Genomic DNA, 20,561 nt, shown 5'->3' on the forward strand with positions numbered 1-20,561 from the left:
AGTCCGAGAAAGAAGTCTTTGTAAATACACCAGTGGTCACCGCTCAGGTGTCCCTCACTGCATAGCACACAGGCTGGGGCCCGAGCACACCTTCAGATGCTGCAGGCCGTAGCAGGCGGGTCTAAACTTTCTCCTCCCCCGTCCCCCCCTCCCTTAGGTTACTTAAAGGGGAGTTAACTTCCTATTGGAGTTTTTTTGTTTTTTAACGATGGGTAACGAGAACACCCCTTCTCTTATGGGATGGGGAAGTTTCGCTGAAGGAGGATTTCCCCTCTCTCCTTTGCCTCCAAGAGGCGTCTGCATGCGTGCAGAGGGTGGTGGAGGTTTCCAGAACGCTGGGTTGGCTGCGAGGCCTGGCCCTCCAGGAGGTAGGGGCGTTGGGGCACATTAAAGCTTGAGGTGAGCTGGCGTGTGGGGAGTGGGCTAGCGTGTCGCGTCTGCCGTGGTGGCCGAAGTAATCCAGGCCCTGCTCCGTTGAATCTGACCTGTGAACATTTTACCATGAAATTTTATACACCCTGGAGGCAGGGGCTGGTTGGTTTTGTGTGCAGAGCAAATAAATCCTGGAAAATCAGTCCTCCCTCTTCACTGATACAACCGATTTGTTCCTTGGCTTCCCCCTGACTTTGTTATTATAAAGGGAATGTGAGAAAATAATGCAGGCCAGAGCCACACCCTTTAACACTTGATCAGCAACAGCTTTGAGCAGGGGCTGAATTCCAGCCAGCTCTGCACTCTGGGCGGGGCTCCTCTCCCCCACTTCCTTGCCTCTTTGAGGTGAGGGGGATCTTAATCGACTGAGACAGCAGTGGGCTTTCATGAGCCTTGGTGTGGAGGGTGGGGCGGTGGGGAGAGGAAGCTAAGGTGAGGGGCCAGGGCTGGTCGGGGAGACAGCAGCACATAAGGCCCCACTGCACCTCTCGCTCCGAGGGCTGCGGGTGAGGGCTCACCACACCCACAGGCCAGCTGCCTTCACGCTGGCCACGCGTGTCCCCCGACACAGATGCGGGAGTTCATAGACTGTGCAGCGCTCTCCTAACAGCACCAGGTGAACTCTTGCACATCTCCTCTCGGCTTGGTGACCGGAAATTGATTCCCAGGACATAGGAAAAACTGGTTTTGTTCTGTGAGAGGCCGCCAGGCCCCGCTGCTCTCCCCAGGACCAGGGGTGGGTGTGTGCGGGTGGGGAGGTGAGTGGCAGAGCTGCTGGGATATGGGTTTGGGTGCTGGGGTGTGAAGCCCAGCTCACACTTCCCAGGAGGGTGACTTGGGGGAAGTGACTACCTCTCTGAGCCCAAGTTTCCTTTCCTGGAAAAAGTAGGATGACAGAGGGAACTACCCCTTCGGACGGTTTTTGAGATTGAATCCAGGAAGTGCCTAAAAGCACAGAGCACAGGATGCTCATGTCGTTTTCTCTGTTATTGGTTGCTCTTACTGTATCTGACTTCTCTGGTGTTCTTACAGTGGGGCCAAAAGCTTAGAGAAATATGTCTGAGATGCTTTCTGTATCCGCTGGCGTCAAGCCCCGTGCCTCTGGGAGGACGAAAGGTCCAGGAGGCAGGTTTAAACACCAAGCTAGTATGTTCGGACCCAACTCGGGTTTCTCTCGTTCCAGGGAAGCATGCAGGTTCTGGTCACCTATGGCGGCGACCCCATCCCCAAAAGCCCTTTCTCTGTGGGCGTGGCCGCCCCTCTGGACCTGAGCAAGATAAAGATTAATGGACTGGAAAACAGTAAGTGTATGAATGGAGGGGCGGGTCATGGAAGACCAACATCAGGGGCTGCCAGCTAGACTCCCTTCAAAAGGCAGTCCACAGGGAAGTGATTTCTGCCTGAGGAGACGGTGTAGTAGGACAGGCTTGTTTTGGAATTAGGGCCATGCATTGGGAACCTACTTGCAGCTTGAGGTCACCGAACCCCATTTCTTACTAGTATTTGTGCAGTGGAGCCAGGGAGGGGGGTGGGGGGGCGGGCCGGCGGGGAGCAGGAGGTTGGTGTGTGTGGAGGTGGTCAGGAACACTCAAGGGAATATTGAGAAAATTAAATGAGCTAATAATTCAGTCCCTGGCACAGTAACTCAGTACCAGCCCTCGGTAACTGCCGGCACCACACTGGAATGTTTTCATTACAAAGCAGTCGGGCACATGGCTTTCTGGCCAGCATCTGCGGTGCCAGCTCTCCTTGGCCACAGCATCCACATGAGGGTCGGGAGTCGAGCATAAGAGCCAGCTCCCTGGCACTCGGAAGCCACAACTACCACGCGAACCGTCCCAACTGCCCCGTCCTCATCCCAGTATTCCTTTAGCTTGTTCGGTATCTTATTACTACAAGCTCATTTCATTTCGTTTAAATTAAGAAAAAAGTTTATTAGGGAAAATTTCAAACATATAAAAGGAAAGAGAATAGTATAATATGAACACTGATGTACTTATCACTCAGCTTCAGCAGTTTAGCATGTGATTATAAATTTTTTTTTTTAACCAAGAAACACATATACTGATTTTTCATCTAAAAAAAAAAAATCACAGGAGTAAATTCCACTTTAGCCATCCCCTCTTCCCTCCCTGGAGTTAACCAGAGTTATCGGTTCATTTTCTATCCTCCCAGACCCTCTCTCTGCATCTGTGCGAGGGTATCTGCCAGCAGGAAACATGGCCGTGTTTATTTTGCATGGAAGTTATGTTGCTCTCCCCAGTGTCTTCAGCCTGCCTTCCCATCAGCAGCGCTTCTGGGCGAACATTCACACCAAGTGGCACAGCCTGGCTGCCCCTCGGTGGCACACGCTCACCTGCTCTCAGGTGCATGGGAGGCTCAGTGCGAACCCCTAGGGAAGAGAGGCCTCCTGTTCCACCCATGAGGGTCCTATCGGGTCTCGGGACCATCCGTGAACACCTTCATTGACCTGTGACCCAAATGCTCGTGTTGTGAATGAGGCCAGCTCTCACTCCAGGGCCCTGAATCGACCTTGATGCCCGCTCTGTCCCTGGGGGCAGCCAGCTCTGAGCATAGGAATGGCCACTGTCTAATCTTTCACATATCCTCTCGTCGCTCCTTTCTTCAAGACACCAAGGGTTTCCACTCCAGACCCGGTAAATCTCAATGCCAATTAGGAAAGTCCTTTGGGACTTAGACCTCCCAGGCCTCCTTGCTGTGGCTGCACAGAGCTCGTCGAGGCAGGCCCCGTGCTGCCCGGGAGTCAGGATTTCCTGGGGGGTGGAGGGGCACACCATGTTCAAGTTCCCAGGGTTTTTGTTTTGGTTCAAAGTCCTTTCCCTGTTTTTGTCAAATGCGGCCTGCTGTGCAAAGACCTTTCAAATACCAGCTCCGTGACTTTTGCCTTCTTGGCTGTAGGATTAAATTCGCTGCCAAGAATTAGTAAATAAAACACTGGCTTATGGAAACGTTTTGATATAAAGTTAGCACCGAAAGTGAGTAAAGGAGAGAAGACAGTGTCAGATTATAACTTACTGGCCAGCAAAGTAGATTGTGGAGTCAAGTAAATTTAGGTTTGAGCCCCAGCTTTGTGATCTGCTGGTGCTATGGAAGGGAAATGACGCAGTGCTCTGGGTCTCAGTTTCCCCATCGGTGAAAGCCCTTGGTTACCAGCAAATACCCCCTAGGATTGTGGTGGAAGGTGAAGGAGAGGATGTGCTGTACTAAGGCCTGGTGTACAGAATGCATTCGGTAAATGGTAGCTGTCACTGTTAATATTAATAATCGCTCATGAATAATTAATTGGCTCACCTTTTCCAGGAGTGGAAGTTGGGAAGGATCAGGAGTTCGCCATTGACACCAGAGGGGCGGGAGGCCAAGGGAAACTGGACGTGACGATCCTGAGCCCCTCGAGGAAGGTGGTGCCCTGTCTGGTGGCGCCGGTGGCGGGCCGGGAGACCAGCACGGCCAAGTTCATCCCGCGGGAGGAGGGGCTCTACGCCGTCGATGTGACCTACGACGGACACCCTGTGCTGGGGAGCCCCTACACGGTGGAGGCCTCACTACCGCCCGATCCCACCAAGGTCAGCTTTTGTGTTTGTTGGAGAACATGTCCCCTGCTATCTAACACACCAGAACTAGTCCTTCTCTGATCCTGGGAAACACCTTTACAAAACCCTGTTGTGATGATAGTCAGTTCTCCGTGGCTGACAGTAGTTCTCTCTCCTATGGGTCAGCGTACAGGGTCCTGTGAGCAGCTGGGCCCCTCCCTCATCCTCCTCTCGCTGCCTGGCTGTGAGGGACTCCCCTCCCCCCCAGTTCAGTTCCTTTACTTGTTTTTTTTAAATGTTTTTATTGATTTGAGAGAGGAAGGGAGTGGGATAGAAACATCAATGATGAGAGAGAAACATCCTCAATCAGCTGCCTCCTGCACGCCCCCCACCGGGGTTCGAGCCTGCAACCTGGGCATGTGCCCTGACCGAAAATCAAACCGTGGACCTCTTGGTTCCTAGGCCGACACTCAGCCACTGAGCACACCGGCTGGGCTGTTCCTTCATTTATTTGTTAGTGTAACAATGGCACTGGCTTCAAAGTGAGCCTGTCAGGTAGGGGAGACGTGAATGTGGAGGCCTCGGCCGGCGCCTGGCACACAGTGAACTCTCCCACAGATGCTGCACTAATTAATATAAAATAGGCCATTCTCATAATCACTTCTTCCTAGTAGTCACGAATCAAGGCTGTTAGAGTATTCCAGTGGTCTGAATGGCATGAATCCTATAAAAGTGTCTGGAATGAAAGCTTCACTCTCCTCTCTCCCTCTTTAAAAACAGTTTAATATTTTTGTTTTTACATTTTTATTAGACTTTATTTTTTTAGAGCAGTTTCAGGTTCACAGTAAGATTGAGAGAAAGGTAAGAGATTTCCCTGCCCCACACATGCATGGCCTCCCCGTTACCACCGTCTCCCAGCGGAGCGGTCCGTCTGTTATAAGTGATGAGCCTTCACTGACATCATCATCACCCAAGTCCCTGGTGCACATGGGGGTTCGCTCTTGGTGTTGAACCGTCTGTGGGTTTGGACGAATGTCTAATGACGTATAGCCACCATCACAGTTATTTTCTCATGATGCAGAATTGTGGAGGGAGGTGTAGCAGCCAAAGCAACAGTGAGGTCATGCAAGCTGTTCTGTGTGTGTTTGTGGGCCTGGATGCGAGGCCTCCAGCTCTGCCTCTGAGGCCCAGAAGCTGGGGAGGCCCGGAAGGTGGGCGGGCAGGAGAGAGGGCGTGTGCTCTGGCTTCAGAGGCCGCACCTCTCTGCTGGGCCTCTCAGCGCTGATTCGTCCATAGCCGCGTCTCCCTTAGCCTTTTGCAGCTCTAACTCAGTGGTGTGAGTGAGTGTGTCACAACCTGGGCCCCAGGGAAAAGGCCACTTAATTGAGATGCAGTTCAGTGCTGCTTAAGGGCGTGGGTGTTGAAAGCAAGTCCTGGCTGGGCAGCAATATGAGTGTCAGGCAGAGTCTGACTTTTTATTCCTTCCTCACGTAGGTGAAGGCCCATGGGCCTGGCCTGCAGGGTGGTCTTGTGGGCAAGCCCGCCAAGTTCACCATCGACACCAAAGGGGCTGGGACCGGAGGTTTGGGCCTCACCGTGGAAGGGCCTTGCGAGGCTAAAATCGAGTGCTCCGACAATGGCGACGGGACCTGCTCCGTCTCTTACCTTCCCACAAAACCCGGGGAGTACTTTGTCAACATTCTCTTCGAGGAAGTCCACATCCCTGGTTCTCCCTTCAAAGCCGACATTGAGATGCCGTTCGATCCCTCCAAAGTCATGGCGTCGGGGCCAGGCCTGGAGCGCGGGAAGGTGGGCGAAGCCGGGCTGCTGAGCGTGGACTGTTCGGAGGCGGGCCCCGGGGCGCTGGGCCTGGAGGCCGTCTCGGACTCGGGAGCGAAGGCTGAGGTCTGTATCGAGAACAACAAGGACGGCACCTACGCAGTGACCTACGTGCCCCTGACCGCCGGCATGTACACACTGACCATGAAGTACGGCGGGGAGCTCGTGCCCCACTTCCCCGCCCGCGTCAAGGTGGAGCCTGCCGTGGACACCAGCAGGGTCAAAGCCTTTGGGCCAGGAATAGAAGGAAAAGGTGGGTTCCATCAACAAAAAGAGGGGGGCTGCAAACTGCCCCACCCCACCCCCCTGCCCCCTGCCCCGGGCAGCCTTTGTCCTAAACCAGTGATGGCGAACCTATGACACGCGTGTCAGAGGTGACACGCAAACTCATTTTTTTGGTTGATTTTTCTTTGTTAAATGGCATTTAAATATATAAAACAAATATCAAAAATATAAGTCTTTGTTTTACTATGGTTGCAAATATCAAAAAATTTCTACATGTGACACGGCACCAGAGTTAAGTTAGGGTTTTTCAAAATGCTGACACGCCAAGCTCAAAAGGTTCGCCATCACTGTCCTAACCTGTGCACAGTGGTTGTGTTGTCACTGGCTGAGGCTGCCCTCGTAGGGGCTCCTTTCTGGCGTGTGTGGTGGGAGGCACATTAGCTTCCTGACTTTGAGCGTCAGACCACTTGTCTGCTGTCACTTAATTGTGTCTTAAGTGCCAAGAACCTTGCTCTTGGGTTGCTCCTGTGTCCGAGGTGTCGGTGACGTTCTTACCTGTGCGATTGCTCTGCAGATGTGTTTCGTGAAGCCACCACCGACTTCACTGTCGACTCACGGCCCCTGACGAAGGTGGGGGGCAACCACATCAAGGCCCACATTGCCAACCCCTCAGGGGCCTCCACCGAGTGCTTCGTCACGGACAATGCCGATGGCACCTACCAGGTGGAGTACACGCCCTTCGAGAAAGGTGAATAGACTTTTCCTTGGACGTGACCCTTGTTCAAAACTGTGCTTGGCCCTTGCCTCCTGGTGGCTCAGGCTGAGGTCTGCCCGTGTGCTCAGTGCATCGTCTCAGCAGAGGCACTTGCAAAGTGACGGGGACTGTGTGAACCCACCTCCCCAGGAGAGCCGCCCACGCAGGGCCTGGCAAGCTGGCCCTGTTGTGTGACAGTTGAGCTGGGTCTGGCCTAAGCCCCATCTGAGCAGTGATGGAGTAATGCCACGGATGTTGCTCATTTGTGTAATTTTTTTTAGCACATTGATTTCTTTCCTGAATATTAAGAATTATAAAACATTTTGATAAATGGTAAAAGCGTAAAGAAAAACATCAAAGTACCATATATATTCTCATTACCTGGATATATGATCCCTGTAAATATTCTGGTATAGATATTTTAATCTCTTTTTATAGATGCATGCATATTCTATTTCATGGATTTTTCTCTGTCTTTTGGCTAATGACTGGATGGAGTTTTCCCCAAACAGGGTAGTATGTTTAAAATGACTGACTTCAGTGTAGACCTAGTGACATTTGTTTGCAGGAGAGACCGTGTGTGTGTGTGTGTGTGTGTGTATGTGTATGTGTGTGTGTATGTGGGGTGGAGATGGGGGTATGTGAATGCCAAGTGAACAGAAAGCATAAATAGACTATTTGTATTTTTTTTGAAATCAGATTATACCAATATTACGGTTTCTTTAACCTGCCCTTTTCACACTTGATCTTAGCCAAAAGGCCGAGAAGCGAGAACCTGCCCTTTTCAAACAACATAGTAAAGCATGCAGATATGAATGTGAAATAAAACTCTGGAGTAGAGTTTCCCACAGCTGGGCAACCCCTGTACGACATGTTTTGTTTGTTGTTTTGAACAGGCCTCCATGTAGTGGAGGTGACATACGATGATGTGCCCATCCCAAACAGTCCCTTCAAAGTGGCTGTCACCGAAGGCTGCCAGCCATCTCGGGTTCAAGCCCAAGGACCTGGGCTGAAAGAGGCCTTTACCAACAAACCCAATGTCTTCACTGTGGTTACCAGGTAAGCAAGGCCTGGGGTTGTGTGTTGACTCCATAAAAGGAGTAGCCCTCAGCAGCTTAACTCTTTTAAAGAAGTTCTGTGGGTGTTGCCTGCATATGTGTCAAGCCTCCCAAATTTTGAGAGGCTTTTTCCCCCCTTCTTGATAAAGGAAGCATTTTGTTCTGTAGAGACTTACATTACAGAGAAAGACCAAATATAGCAAAAAGGTACCAGAAAGCACTGATAATAACAGTCATAAAACTACTGAGCAATCCAGGACTAGATGGAAGCTCTCTAACCTGACAGTGCTGACACAGATAGCCAATCTCATCTCTAAGTGAAATATGAGAAGAATTCCTATTGAAATCGTCACAGGCACTTACCTGAATTGTATGTGCCGTTGTAGCCAATGCAATTAGATAAGAAAAATAAATGAAGGATTAGCATTGGAAAGGAGGGTTCAAAGCTGTCTTTATTTATATTACATCGTTGAGAAATTCCCCGTGTGCACAGTGTCATGGTAGTTGAGCTGAGTTGGCCAAATGAGGAATTTATAGAGGGATTTTAAATGAATTTTGTCAATAAGCAGACTGGCATGAGCCACCAGTGCTACTTTGCGTTCTTTTCCACACTTTCCAGAGGGGCAGGAATTGGTGGGCTTGGCATAACTGTCGAGGGACCGTCAGAGTCAAAGATAAACTGCAGAGACAACAAAGATGGCAGCTGCAGCGCCGAGTATGTCCCCTTTGCTCCGGGAGATTACGATGTTAACATCACGTATGGAGGCGATCACATCCCTGGTAAGTTCTCCCTCAGAGAGGAACCCGAAGAAGAGTTGATTTTGCATGAAAGCTGGTTTGATTTTGCATATCTCCCTGAATAAGAAAAAGAGCTGACATTTGCAATCACTGCAAAGGGAGAGTTTCCCTTAGGGCTGCATCTCCAAGAATATCCCAACTCCCAGTAGGACCAGTGCCGTGATGAAAAAGTGCTGGCTTGGAGTTTTGACTGACAATCGTCTTCGTGTGTTGGAGAACCTAGTTCTTAATTTGAAGGAAAGCTGTTTATTTACAAAGTTGAAAATCTCCACTTTATTTTTGTGGTTGGTTCTTACTCATCTTATACCGGTACATGCATCTTGTTTTCTATTTTTCAATTGACAGTCCTGGTAGCTGATAAAGACACACAACTCAAATTCTTTAATTTCTTTTCTGTGGAATGATATACTGTATACGTTTACTGAAAAACAGGGTTTGTCATCCTCAGAACCGTTGATACTTTGGGCGGGATAATTCTTTGTTGTGGGGGCTATTCTGTCCATCGTAGGGTATTTAGTGGCCCATTTTTTGGCAAACAAAAATGTCTCCAGATATTGTCATATGTCCAGTGGGGGACAGAATGACCCCTAGTTGAGAACCACTGCTATACCCGATTCAAACAGTAAAGAAATATATGACTTAACACTACGGTGTCGGGTGAATTTCCCACCAAAATATAAGATGGCGGTTCGCATACGCAGGTAGGTATCTTTGTGAACGGCAAACAAACAAATATTTGGTAATACGCAGTTACAATCGGCCCGAGTTTACACGTTTCCCGCACTCCACCGCAAATCTATATGAACCGAGTTAAGACAGCTCCCGCGGAGTACGCGCAATTCACGCGAGCCGACTTAACTCGTTTCCCGCAATCCAAGTTTAAGTAAGTAAGGGCCCTCCAACTTTCATGTTCCAGCAGGAGGAGTTTTCACAGGTTCTAGTTCTGTTTATTGGATGAAACATTTGCCACCCAACACACATTGAGATGTGTAGGTGAGTGTGTGGTGTGGTGTGGTGTGGTGTGGATGCAAGTTCAGGGTCTCGAGGGCGGCTCCTAAATCAGCTTATGCCTTGTCTCAAGAGTGGTGAGAAAGAGGGCAGAGTCCCACCCCAAGAGCCCCAGAGCAGGAGGAGCCTTGGGTGTGTCAGTGTTGTTCTTGCCCTGCAGGCCATGAGCCCAGGGTGAGACCGAGGGGAAGGGGCAGGCTGAGGGTCCTATTCTCAGGTTTCTGGATTGGCTCCCTGGAAGCTGGAGTGTCCCCGGGCCACACATACATTCCGGACTCTGTCATTCTTTCCCCTTGTCGTGTACAACCGCACACACACTCACAATCACTTTTTCTTTCTCTCACGTTGATCAGAAAGCATTGATATTCTGCTCAACGTAATTCTCAGATGTTCATTTAAGCATTAATTTATTTAAGGCAGTATTTGTCCTCAAACTTGACCTTGTAGCTGTTGCAATATAGATTTTAAATTCCTGTAATCACTTATCAAGGGGAATTCAGCCGTGGACCAGACAGTCAAAGCTCCTGGCCTCTGGAAGCTTCTTGTCTATTGTTTATGGCACTGAAATTCATGGTTTAACTGCTGTGAAAAAAGAGCAGGGCTCAGTGACAGTGCACAGAGCCATGGGTACCTTTTGGAGTTTTACCAGCTCTGCAGTTCATGGGATAGGACAGTAGCTCAGAGAATGTCGCCAGGGATGACTTGGTGGCTCCAACCAGGCAGGCAGCAGTGGAGATGAGCATCTCCTGGCTGTGGACGCCGCAAAGCTATTTTGGCTTTATTGGGAAAGTCTAGAGGACCCTCCTCTTCGACATTTCCCTTGCAGGAGGGGGTGAGAGTTTGGCCCTGTGTCTGATCCCTGAGCTTGAAGCAAATGGCCATCTGTATAACAACAGAAAAAGACCCATATTCAAAGTTTCATACTCTCTGTTGCTTCCAAATGCCAGTTGCTTCTAGACCCCAGAATTTTCCCAGGCAGCGTCTTTTAGTGGAGTGTTGGCTGTTTGTCTTAGTGTCAGGCTTCATAGCTAAGGTAACTGGGGAGGTGCTGCTGTGAAATATTCAGCAACCTGTTGGCTTCTCATTTGCTTTCATGGGAATTTTAGTTGGTTAAACATTGGCCCAGTTTTTCCTGGCCTGGTACAAACCCATAGTGGGGTTATTTTTAACAAGGTATCCTGTGTTAGCCGCAACGGCATATTGGTTTCCTCTGGTGGTCTGTTTGTGGTGGCTGTTTGGACCACTGGATCGCCTGGGATGAGTGCATCGGCAAGGAGGTCTGCCATGGTTGATTGATGATGTCTGCCTGGGGTATGGATCAGGGGAGGGACACAGATGCTTCATATCTGCCACCTTGAACTTGAAGTTATCTTGCTGGTGCTTGGTTGCTCTCATGCTAAGTTCAGACAACTTCCAATGGAGCTCAGAATCCCGTGGCCTCTTTTTCAGGCAGCCCCTTCAGGGTTCCTGTGAAGGATGTCGTGGACCCCAGCAAGGTCAAGATTGCCGGCCCCGGGTTGGGCTCCGGTGTCCGTGCCCGCATCCTCCAGTCCTTTACGGTGGACAGCAGCAAGGCTGGCCTGGCTCCCCTGGAAGTGAGGGTCCTGGGCCCACGAGGTGAGTACGCATCCTGCCTTCCTGCTGACATTCAGCTTGCCCAGGGGGAGGCAGCCGTGACCTGGAGCAGGCACTTAGCTTTTAAGTTTGGTCATGAACTTAGTTTTTTTTAATTTTTTAAAATTGATTTTTAGAGACGGGGAGAGGGAGAGAGAGAGAGAGAGAGAGAGAGAAAGAGAAACATGGCTGAGAGAAGCATCAATCGGCTGCCTCCTGCACGTCCCCTACCAGGAGCCCACAACTCAGGTTCAGTTCTTTAAAGTAGCGAGACGAAGCAGGTACATGTGTAATAATGGTGCAGCTGCTTCATCTTGTGTTTCGGTGTGTGTGAGGTGACGAGGGTTGGTCTGGGTTTGGGTGGCTGGTGGGCCCAGAGGTGATACCTCTGTTTGAAATGCCTTCATGCTCACATGGAACATCCCCCACATTTCTGGACATGACAGCTCCTCAGCCACTTGCCACCTGGCTTTGTCACTGTCCCAACCCCTTGGAGAGAGGGGGTCTCTTCGGGGGATGGGCTTTGTTGACAATTTGGTCCGCCCTTTTGGCACCCTGGAAGTGGGGTTTGGTAAGATGAGCAGGCCGTTTTGGGACAAAGCACTTAAGTTATCTTAAATTTCTTAAATTATCTGGATTTGTCCCCGATGGTGTGTTCTTAGAAGTGCAGGTAGGGGAGCACCTTTTTTGAAGAGGAACTTTCTCCTTGAAGGAGTTAGTTCAGTAGGAGGTTATGCCCTTTAAAACTCATGGTAGAAGCGGTTTGGGGAAATGAGGTCATGAGGCTAGAATTTGATTGTACGGAGTTTCTGAGCCTCTGTGTGTATCCATGCGTGTGTGTGAGAGAGTGAGTGGGGAGGAGGAGGGGGAAGCTTAGATATGTCCCTCTGGTATGGACGATTCTTAAGTAACAGCCTTTTAATTTTAGCTGATGGGACAGATTCCCAGTCATGGCGCAGCCCCTTGAAAGCCATTTCAGAGTTCTTTAAAGGGGACCCGAAGGGTGACTTTATGGAGACAGGTTTGCATTTTCTTGTTGGCTGCTGCTCTCATTTATGTAATCGGAATGCCTCTTGCTGGCCTCACCCCCGAAATTGCCTTGTACGTGCCTCCTCTGCTTTGCTTAATGCGCACGCTATGCTTTGGTTAACCTACCCTGCAGTTGACCCATCCTTGAGGCTTGTATTTAGAACTGGGATCTAGAATCTACCGACCCAATGCATGCCTTGATTATGCTTTAACATAATCTCCAACTGTCTCCCGCATGCATCACATTGATGGCTCCCTCACCCCACGAGAAGGGCACCCTCACCTGCCCTGCACTTACTTACACCCAATGTGCTGCCCCTTCGGTCTTTGCCAAAGTGGCCACAAGTCTGGACTGGCCAGCCCATTGGTTAATTTTTGCTGTTCCGAGTTCTGGACTCTGTGGCCCTTTCTTAGCTATAGAGTAAAGTTTGCCGCGTCTTAAGCATGCCTAACCAGCTTGAAAGGATGTTGTAGCATGTCTGCAACATGCACCTTCACCACACGCCCTCCAGGAACAAGTGCGGGCAGTCTCCTTAATTATACTCCAGGGCTGACTGAGGTACTTCAGCCAATAACAAGCTAAAGGTGTCTCTTGGAGTCATTCTGCAGCCATGCATTGAGGATCCTGTCTCCTGTAATTTCCTAGGCCTCTGATTGTGGCCTGCTTGCATTCATGTTACTCATCAGTGGAAACCAATAGCTCTTGGGGATGAATGTGATCCTTTTTGAACGCAGCCCAGGGTGGAGGGGAGGGGAGGGGAGGCAGTTCCTCAGACCACTCATCTCTGCCCTCAGGCCTGGTGGAGCCGGTGAATGTGGTGGACAATGGGGATGGCACACACACGGTGACCTACACCCCATCCCAAGAAGGGCCGTACATGGTCTCTGTTAAATATGCTGATGAAGAGATCCCTCGTAGGTAAGCTCTTGACACTTAGGGAAGGGGTGCAAACCAGAGTCTAACCCACCCCTCCACAGGGTTCACCAGCGTTGCTCTGGTGGCCCACCCACCCATCCATCCATCCATCCATCCATCTGATCTGCAGGTACCACCGAGAACCTTTGTGGCTCCTGCCCCTAGCCCAGTGATGGCGAACCTATGACACGCGTGTCAGAGGTGACACGCGAACTCATTTTTTTGGTTGATTTTTCTTTGTTAAAATGGCATTTAAATATATAAAACAAATATCAAAAATACAAGTCTTTGTTTTACTATGGTTGCACATATCAAAAAATTTCTATATGTGACACGGCACCAGAGTTAAGTTAGGGTTTTTCAAAATGCTGACACGCCGAGCTCAAAAGGTTCGCCATCACTGCCCTAGCCTCCCCTGCTGTCCCTTTCTGCCATTATTAACTTAAAGACAAGCTGAAATTAGGAGTTGGGAATTTGGGGGGAGGGTGCATTAATTTATCAGTCTTTTTTCTTCTGATGCTGCAAGTAGTTTTCTGATTCAGGCAAAGACTTTTACTTTTTTACTTGAGGATCTGGTTGACAATAGCATTCCCACAAGGGTTTGGATAGAAATCTTGTTCCTCATTCATATTAATACAGAAAGTATTGCATAAGCTCTTTACTTCCCACATCAGCCTTCAAAGGTTTTTTAAAATCATACTTAAGATCAAAAAGCTTTGTCCATACCCCAACATACATATTTTACATAAAGATATGTATGTATCTCTAGCTAAATAGAAATGTGATTTATAAATTATATTTATGTATTCACTTTACTAATAGCATCTAAAGCATACTAAAAATAGAAAATAAGCGGATGAGGTAAAATATTAAAACTGAAATTTCAGTGTTCTCTTCCTATTAACCATTGTTTTAGCATAATAAAAGTCGGTTAAATGTGTCTAACCCCATGTTTCCCAAACTAATTTTGGAATTAGTTTATATCCCCTAGATTGCAGTCAGGGAAGGCTGGTCTGTTGTATGAGGGTTACTACCTCATAATTGTAAATTTCTGCTGGACTTAAGACATTGACTAAACTCACCATTTTATCTGCTGGAGTCCCAGTTCCTTTGTGTAAGAGAGGTCAGAAGGAGCAGGGTCGATGTGTATCCATACTTACCGAGGGTATGTGTGTCTGTCAAGTCCCTTTAAGGTCAAGGTCCTTCCCACATATGATGCCAGCAAAGTGACTGCCAGTGGCCCGGGCCTCAGTTCCTATGGTGTGCCCGCCAGTCTTCCTGTGGAGTTTGCGATCGATGCCAGAGATGCCGGGGAAGGCCTGCTTGCTGTTCAGATAACGGTAACTTTGAGTTCTTTTCTGGAGTCAGACTAATAAAGCCTAATTCTCTGGCCAGAGGTAAGAACCGGGATGTTAATAACCAGCCTCTGGCAGGTACCAATGTTTGACAGATTGTTCCCCCCGGAGAGTCAGTCAGTGTGCACGGGGACATGCATGCTTGTCTGAGAGGTCTGAGGCTATAGCCCCAAGTACCACCTTTTGGTGAATCTCATGTATTTGCCGTTATAGCTAGTCCTATGTTTTGATGTTAAAATGTTAACTTACTCATTGGATTTGTTTGGACTCAGTTCTGCTGCATATCACGAGGCCCAAAATAAGAGTGGCTTCAACACATGTAATTATTCTCTCCTGTTAAAGAAGCCCAGGGCAAGGCACCTGGGTGCTGTGGCTCATCAATGAAGCAGCCCCATCTCTCTCCTCCTCTGTCCTCTTGTGTGGCATCTGTCCTTCACGTCTCCTTGTGGACCACGAGGCCGGGTGCCCTGGTCATTGATCCACGGGGCAGGCTAGAAGGAGGAAGACAGGCAGACGGGAGAAACAGGGCCTTCCAATCAGTCAGCTCTCCCAAAGAGCCCTTCATCCTCCCTCACAAGACTTCCACTCCCTTCTCATTTGCCAGAAATTTGTCAAGTCGTGTGGCCAGACCTAGTGACAAAGGATGCTGGGAAGTGGAGTCTTCTATTCTGGGAGCAGTGCACCTAGCTGAGGATTAGGGTCCTATTACTGAGGAGAGAAGGGAGTGAGCGTGGTGATGTGCAAGCAGGTTCTCTGCCCCCTTGAGGCATATATCAATGGATTGGGGGATAAAACACTATTTGTTCACTTGACAGAAAAATTACTAAAAATTTATCGTGTCCATCGTGTTGTTAAAGGGATCTGTGACCTCTCCTCTTCCTACCAAAAAATCAAGTTGTGTTAAGCCAGTAATTCTGTCTACTCCCACTGGAGGCACTAATTAATAAGCAACATGTGTCTAGGTTTTTCATGAATTGTTTCTACGTCTTGAGGACAACATCCTAAGTAGCATTTCTCCGTGCTCCACAGGACCAAGAGGGAAAACCCAAAAGAGCCGTTGTCCAGGACAATAAAGATGGCACGTACGCTGTCACCTACATCCCCGACAAGACTGGTCGATACATGATCGGGGTCACCTATGGGGGGGATGACATCCCGTTGTCGCCCTACCGCATCCGGGCCACACAGACCGGCGATGCCAGCAAGTGTCTGGCCACAGGTGAGTGCAGGTCAAGAGCCTGAAAGCCAGGGTCTACCCCTTCTCTGCCACTTAATAGCTGTGTGACCGAGGCAAGGTGCTCAACCACTCTGAGCTTCAGTCAGACTTAAGGTGAAGATCTTTTTTACAACATTTAAATTCAAGAACCTCTTCTAAGGATCACAGACTGTTTCACATGCTCCTTTCAGCAAAGATTAGATGAGGTCAGGCATGAAGAATGCTTAGCACAGTGCCAGGCACATGGAAGCTATAATTATTGTATTATTTTCGAAGTGGGTGCATTTGTTGAGACATAACTGTAATGCTGCTCCCATGAAAAGCAGCGAATGTATACCTTTCATGAGTTGTTAAATTATTCAAGATCACCTCAGGCCACTATGAGAAACACATTCAGGCATCTAGGTTTTTCCCTCAACACTTGGGACTGATGTCTGAGTCTCTCGGGAATTCTCCAGGAATATTTGAGCATCACAGTTCCTTCCATTTCTCAGAAACAACTATTGGGAGTCTGTGGGTCCTTCCGTTTCTAAGAACAGCTCTTACAACTCTGATGCTGCTTCAAGCAGATTTAAAACATGGATCCCCATGTCTGAAAGGAAACAGACTTGCTTCTCTTTAAATAAAATTAAACATAGGTGCCCCCTGGATGTGTTCTATTTCTCTCTGGTCACATCAGACCAGGGAGACAATCTTTTGGCTTTCAGGGCAAGCTTGTAAATTGCTCGCCTTGGCCCTTTTTGGCCCACCCATGGCAAAATTTGAGAAAGTTTGAAATAGTGGCCAGTCTGCCACATGCTAGGTCTGGATTATCGTTGTTAACCTGAGGGTATGTAATACTGGGAGGTGACTTCCTCCTGGCTTTCCCTTCCTTAGCTCAGGCGGACTCCTGAGCAGACAGACACGACGCTCTGCTTAGCCTGGGAGCTCCTATAGGCCACACCCCTGGTCTGTCATTCAGGGGATTCCAAAGTCTGGCTTCTACTCATGTCTGAACAGCATGTTCTTATCCCTGTTGTTTCTGCCCACTCTGCTTTGGGGTTTTTTGTGTGTGTTTTGTTTTGGGGTGTTTTGTGTTTTTTTTGGCCAATGTGCTTGTAATTTACACTTTTCTGCACTTCCTGATGTTGTGTGGATCCTGTGTAAAGGGATCTACAAAGAGAGAGAGAGACTGGTCACTGTTTTGGGACCGAGGTTGAAAGTCTTCCCTAGCCAGAAGCACCCACCCTTCAGAACTCAGCCATTTCCCCTTTTCTCAGGAAGCCCTCTGTCAATGTGGCAACCCTGGGATAGAACTTTTAGGGGACACCTCTCTGAAGAACAACTGAGGATTTTTTTTCCTGCAACTTAGTTCCCCCTCAGGACTTCCACAGCAGGTGATTCCTGGGACATCCCTGTGTGTGGTGGCAGTTGGAGGTCTACCGTCTACAGATGCAGACAACACAAAAGCGTGGATTTGAGTTTAGGTCTCCAGGGTAACTGTCCACAGCTGAAGCTTCTCTTCTCTCCTCCTGAACTTTCCTCCAGGTCCTGGAATCGCCTCCATTGTGAAAACCGGCGAGGAGGTGGGCTTTGTGGTTGACGCCAAGACTGCCGGGAAGGGGAAAGTGACCTGCACGGTTCTGACCCCGGACGGCACTGAGGCTGAGGCCGATGTGATCGAAAATGAGGATGGCACCTATGACATTTTCTACACGGCTGCCAAGCCAGGCACCTATGTCATCTACGTGCGCTTCGGTGGCGTGGATATCCCCAACAGCCCCTTCACTGTCATGGTAAGGAAAGTCCCTTCTCTGCAGCATCTGTTACTGGCAGAAACAATAATAGCTGTCATTTGTTAAACCCTGGCTAGCACAGCCCCTTCCACTTTTTTCTTGAAAGCTTTTTTTTCTTAAGCAGTCATGACCTTTTAGGGACTCTCTAGGATCCCAGACAGCCTCTGGCTCTAAGAGTTGTTAGGGAATGTTACCAGCTACCAAGTATCCATCATGCTAAGGGTCTTAGGCAGTGCCCTAGCCTAAGCACAGTTCAGAAAGATAAACTGACAAAAAACATAAGTGGAACATTATCCTTTTTTATTCTGCTGTTCTCCCCCTTCCTGCTCCCCCATCACCATGGTCTTCAGGAGAGAGAGACTTGACTTTGGTGTCTCATGACTCAGAGGACCTCCAGTTGTGCTTTGGAGAGATTCAGACTTTGCATGTGAAGGGAAATAGCTTGTCTTTTAAAACTAGGAACATCTGGGAAAAAGAAACCATTATACACACACTTCTAGGCCAAAGAATGACGCGGCTCTTTAATTTTCAATCTGAGTAACTTTTAGATCTCTCTCTGGTTATTAAGGTTCTTCATCCAGGAAAGCAGTTAGACACCTTAGCAGCATTCGCTCAGTTAACCCTCAAAGCAAGCATCGTTGGCCCTTTTACAAATGAGCTGTAGGAGAAGGGGTCAGACTCAAGTCCACGGAGCCCGAAGCTCCCGCTCTAGACAGCTGCCGAGCGCTGTGCGGTCCCTCGCCCAGTGTCCTTTGAGACCGTGGCCGCAGCCACCCTTGGCTGCAAAGTTCATAGGCCTCAGTGACCTGGCCCCATGCACAGCCTTCAAAGCCCCTTCCAAGGATTACACTTTATGCATTCACGGAGAAGGGCATGAAGACTCCATTTCAAACGGGAGCTCGAGTCTCTCTTCCAACCGTGTGCCGTGTGTTGCAGCTCTTTCCCTTCCCGTCGACGTTTGTTTATCTGTGAATGTGCCAGAGGTCTGGAGGCTCTTTCACGTCTCAAGGATACAAACACTTGTCAACTTTTGATGCTACTCATTTGGGAGTGCTTTTCTCCTTCAGGGCTGGGAGAAATGCAGCTAGAAATGTGGTGTCCTTACCCCAGAGGAGGGTCCCATCTGGGGTTTTATCTGGTTGGTTCGGATCCGGCAGGGTCTTTTTGGCAGACACGTCAGAGACCAGAAGTGGGAGCCACCAAACTCATTAGGAATGAATGTCCCCTTGACCCTGGGATGCACAAAGGATACTTTGGATGGACACACTGCCCCCAACCACTGCTGACGGCACAAGTGCGCATCACCCACAGGACCAGGCTTGGGTCTCCCTCTCCCCTCCGAGCTTTCTCCAGCCTCACCTACGGGCACTGACTTTCTTTCCATTGGCTCCTTCTGGGTAGATTCCCTGCCTCCCTCTACAGTCTTGGGGCCAAAAGGCCACGGACACCCAGTACTGCCTTTGCAGCAAATGTCGTAGGGAGACTGGGTGGGCTGGTTCAATTCTGTGTACCACGCAGAAGACATGCACAGGAAGTCACGGGTCTAGCAGCTTATCTGCTCATCACTGTTGAGGAGTCCTGACTCAGAGGCCATCACGTAGCCATTGAAAGATCTTCCTCCCTGGCGGTGTGTCCCTGAATGTCCCCAATCTGAGAGGCCCCTAGAAGCAGGGGAGAGGGCTGTTCCGAATGTTGCTGCTCACCAAGCTGCCTTGGTGAGTGAAGCTCCCTTTCGGCAGATGACAAAGTACAGGAGAAGGAGGGAGCATGGGCACGAGGGCCTGCCTCCACAGGGAGGCCTTCCGATGCTTGTTTGATTTGGCAGGAGAGGGAACCCCTCCCTTACTAGGTCAGTTGGATCAGGGACATGAAGTCTGATTTTTAAAAAAATTTTATAAAGACTTTTTAAATATGAACTACTGTAGACACTTACCAAGTAACAGGAAACCACCTGCCCAGTTTCATGCTGCAGAGGCGACGAGTGTTAGGGTTTCCCATCTTTTTTGTGCCGGGATCACACCATGCACATTGCTTTGCAATTTGCTTCCTTCCCTCATCGTGCCATGGAGGCCCTTCCATCTTAATTCCCCAGACTTGACCAGCTCTCCAGAAGGGACAGACTCCCACCATCTACGTAGCCGACTCCCTTACAAATGGACATTTAGGTTGCTTCAGGTTTTCATGACCACAAACAGCTCTGGTAAAACCACTTGCACCTATCACTTACCTATGGACTTTCCTGCTAGTATTTCTATAGATCTGCTTCCTTTGAATGGGGTCATGGGTTCAAAGGGCATGTGAATTTGACATTCGAAGAGAGGACGTCAGCTTGCTCTCCACAAGGGTAGGAAGAAGGTAGAGCGAGAGGCTTTCTGCTGTGCAAGATGAGCAGATGGGGAGGGAGCAGCCCTCAGGGTGTAGAACCTACTGAGTAGCAACGTCCCTCCAATGAGACTCCCTACTAACCTCCATTTGCCACCAACCAGGCCACAGATGGGGAAGTCACGGCCGTGGAGGAGGCACCGGTAAATGCATGTTCCCCTGGATTCAGGCCCTGGGTACACTTTTTTTTTTCTTTTTTTGCATTTCTGTGTTTACTCAGCCTTCATTTCAGAAAAGCTACAGCCCGCTTCTGGGGATTGCTTAAGCCCTCTGGGTGTCCTGGTCACTGGTCTGTCCCCCACTGATCAGTCCATCACAATGAGCCCTGCTTTCTCTGCAATGAGACCCACCATGTCATCGTCTGCGCTCCACGAATCGCCCACCGTCACGTCTGATCACGCTCGGTGCAGTGTGTCTCTGTCTAAAGAGAAAGAGGGACAGCTGTCTTCAGCCCTCCTGCTGACTCTCGCACATTTGGTTTCTGTTCAGAGGGAAAGCCACCTGCTGCTACTTTCTGCCACTTAAAACACACCTTCTTTTCTAGGCCACAGCAACTAAACCTTTCCAGGTGGAGCCTCTTGGGACTCACAGACATTTCTGTCTCTCACT

General features: G+C 49.3%; 1 protein-coding gene across 8 annotated transcripts in view; it reads left to right on the forward strand.

The window, feature by feature from the left end:
• FLNB (filamin B) overlaps positions 1 to 20,561 on the forward strand; it is a 134,336-nt gene that overhangs the window by 85,545 nt on the left and 28,230 nt on the right. For 2 of the 8 annotated variants that reach the window (XM_070390860.1, XM_070390862.1), the window contains exons 19-31: positions 1,616 to 1,733; positions 3,754 to 4,016; positions 5,478 to 6,075; positions 6,622 to 6,795; positions 7,698 to 7,860; positions 8,479 to 8,639; positions 11,115 to 11,282; positions 12,208 to 12,300; positions 13,104 to 13,227; positions 14,408 to 14,564; positions 15,609 to 15,798; positions 17,323 to 17,570; positions 20,057 to 20,128. In XM_070390860.1, coding sequence (XP_070246961.1) covers positions 1,616 to 1,733; positions 3,754 to 4,016; positions 5,478 to 6,075; positions 6,622 to 6,795; positions 7,698 to 7,860; positions 8,479 to 8,639; positions 11,115 to 11,282; positions 12,208 to 12,300; positions 13,104 to 13,227; positions 14,408 to 14,564; positions 15,609 to 15,798; positions 17,323 to 17,570; positions 20,057 to 20,128 — 2,529 coding nt within the window. The remainder of the gene's footprint in view (positions 1 to 1,615; positions 1,734 to 3,753; positions 4,017 to 5,477; positions 6,076 to 6,621; positions 6,796 to 7,697; positions 7,861 to 8,478; positions 8,640 to 11,114; positions 11,283 to 12,207; positions 12,301 to 13,103; positions 13,228 to 14,407; positions 14,565 to 15,608; positions 15,799 to 17,322; positions 17,571 to 20,056; positions 20,129 to 20,561) is intronic. The other 6 variants (XM_070390864.1, XM_070390865.1, XM_070390861.1 and 3 more) reach the window with 5 other exon arrangements.

Source organism: Myotis yumanensis, unplaced genomic scaffold (assembly GCF_028538775.1).
Source record: "Myotis yumanensis isolate MYYU_CA2020_CCGP unplaced genomic scaffold, mMyoYum1.0.hap1 SCAF_14, whole genome shotgun sequence".
In the NCBI taxonomy this organism is placed as follows: domain Eukaryota; kingdom Metazoa; phylum Chordata; class Mammalia; order Chiroptera; family Vespertilionidae; genus Myotis; species Myotis yumanensis.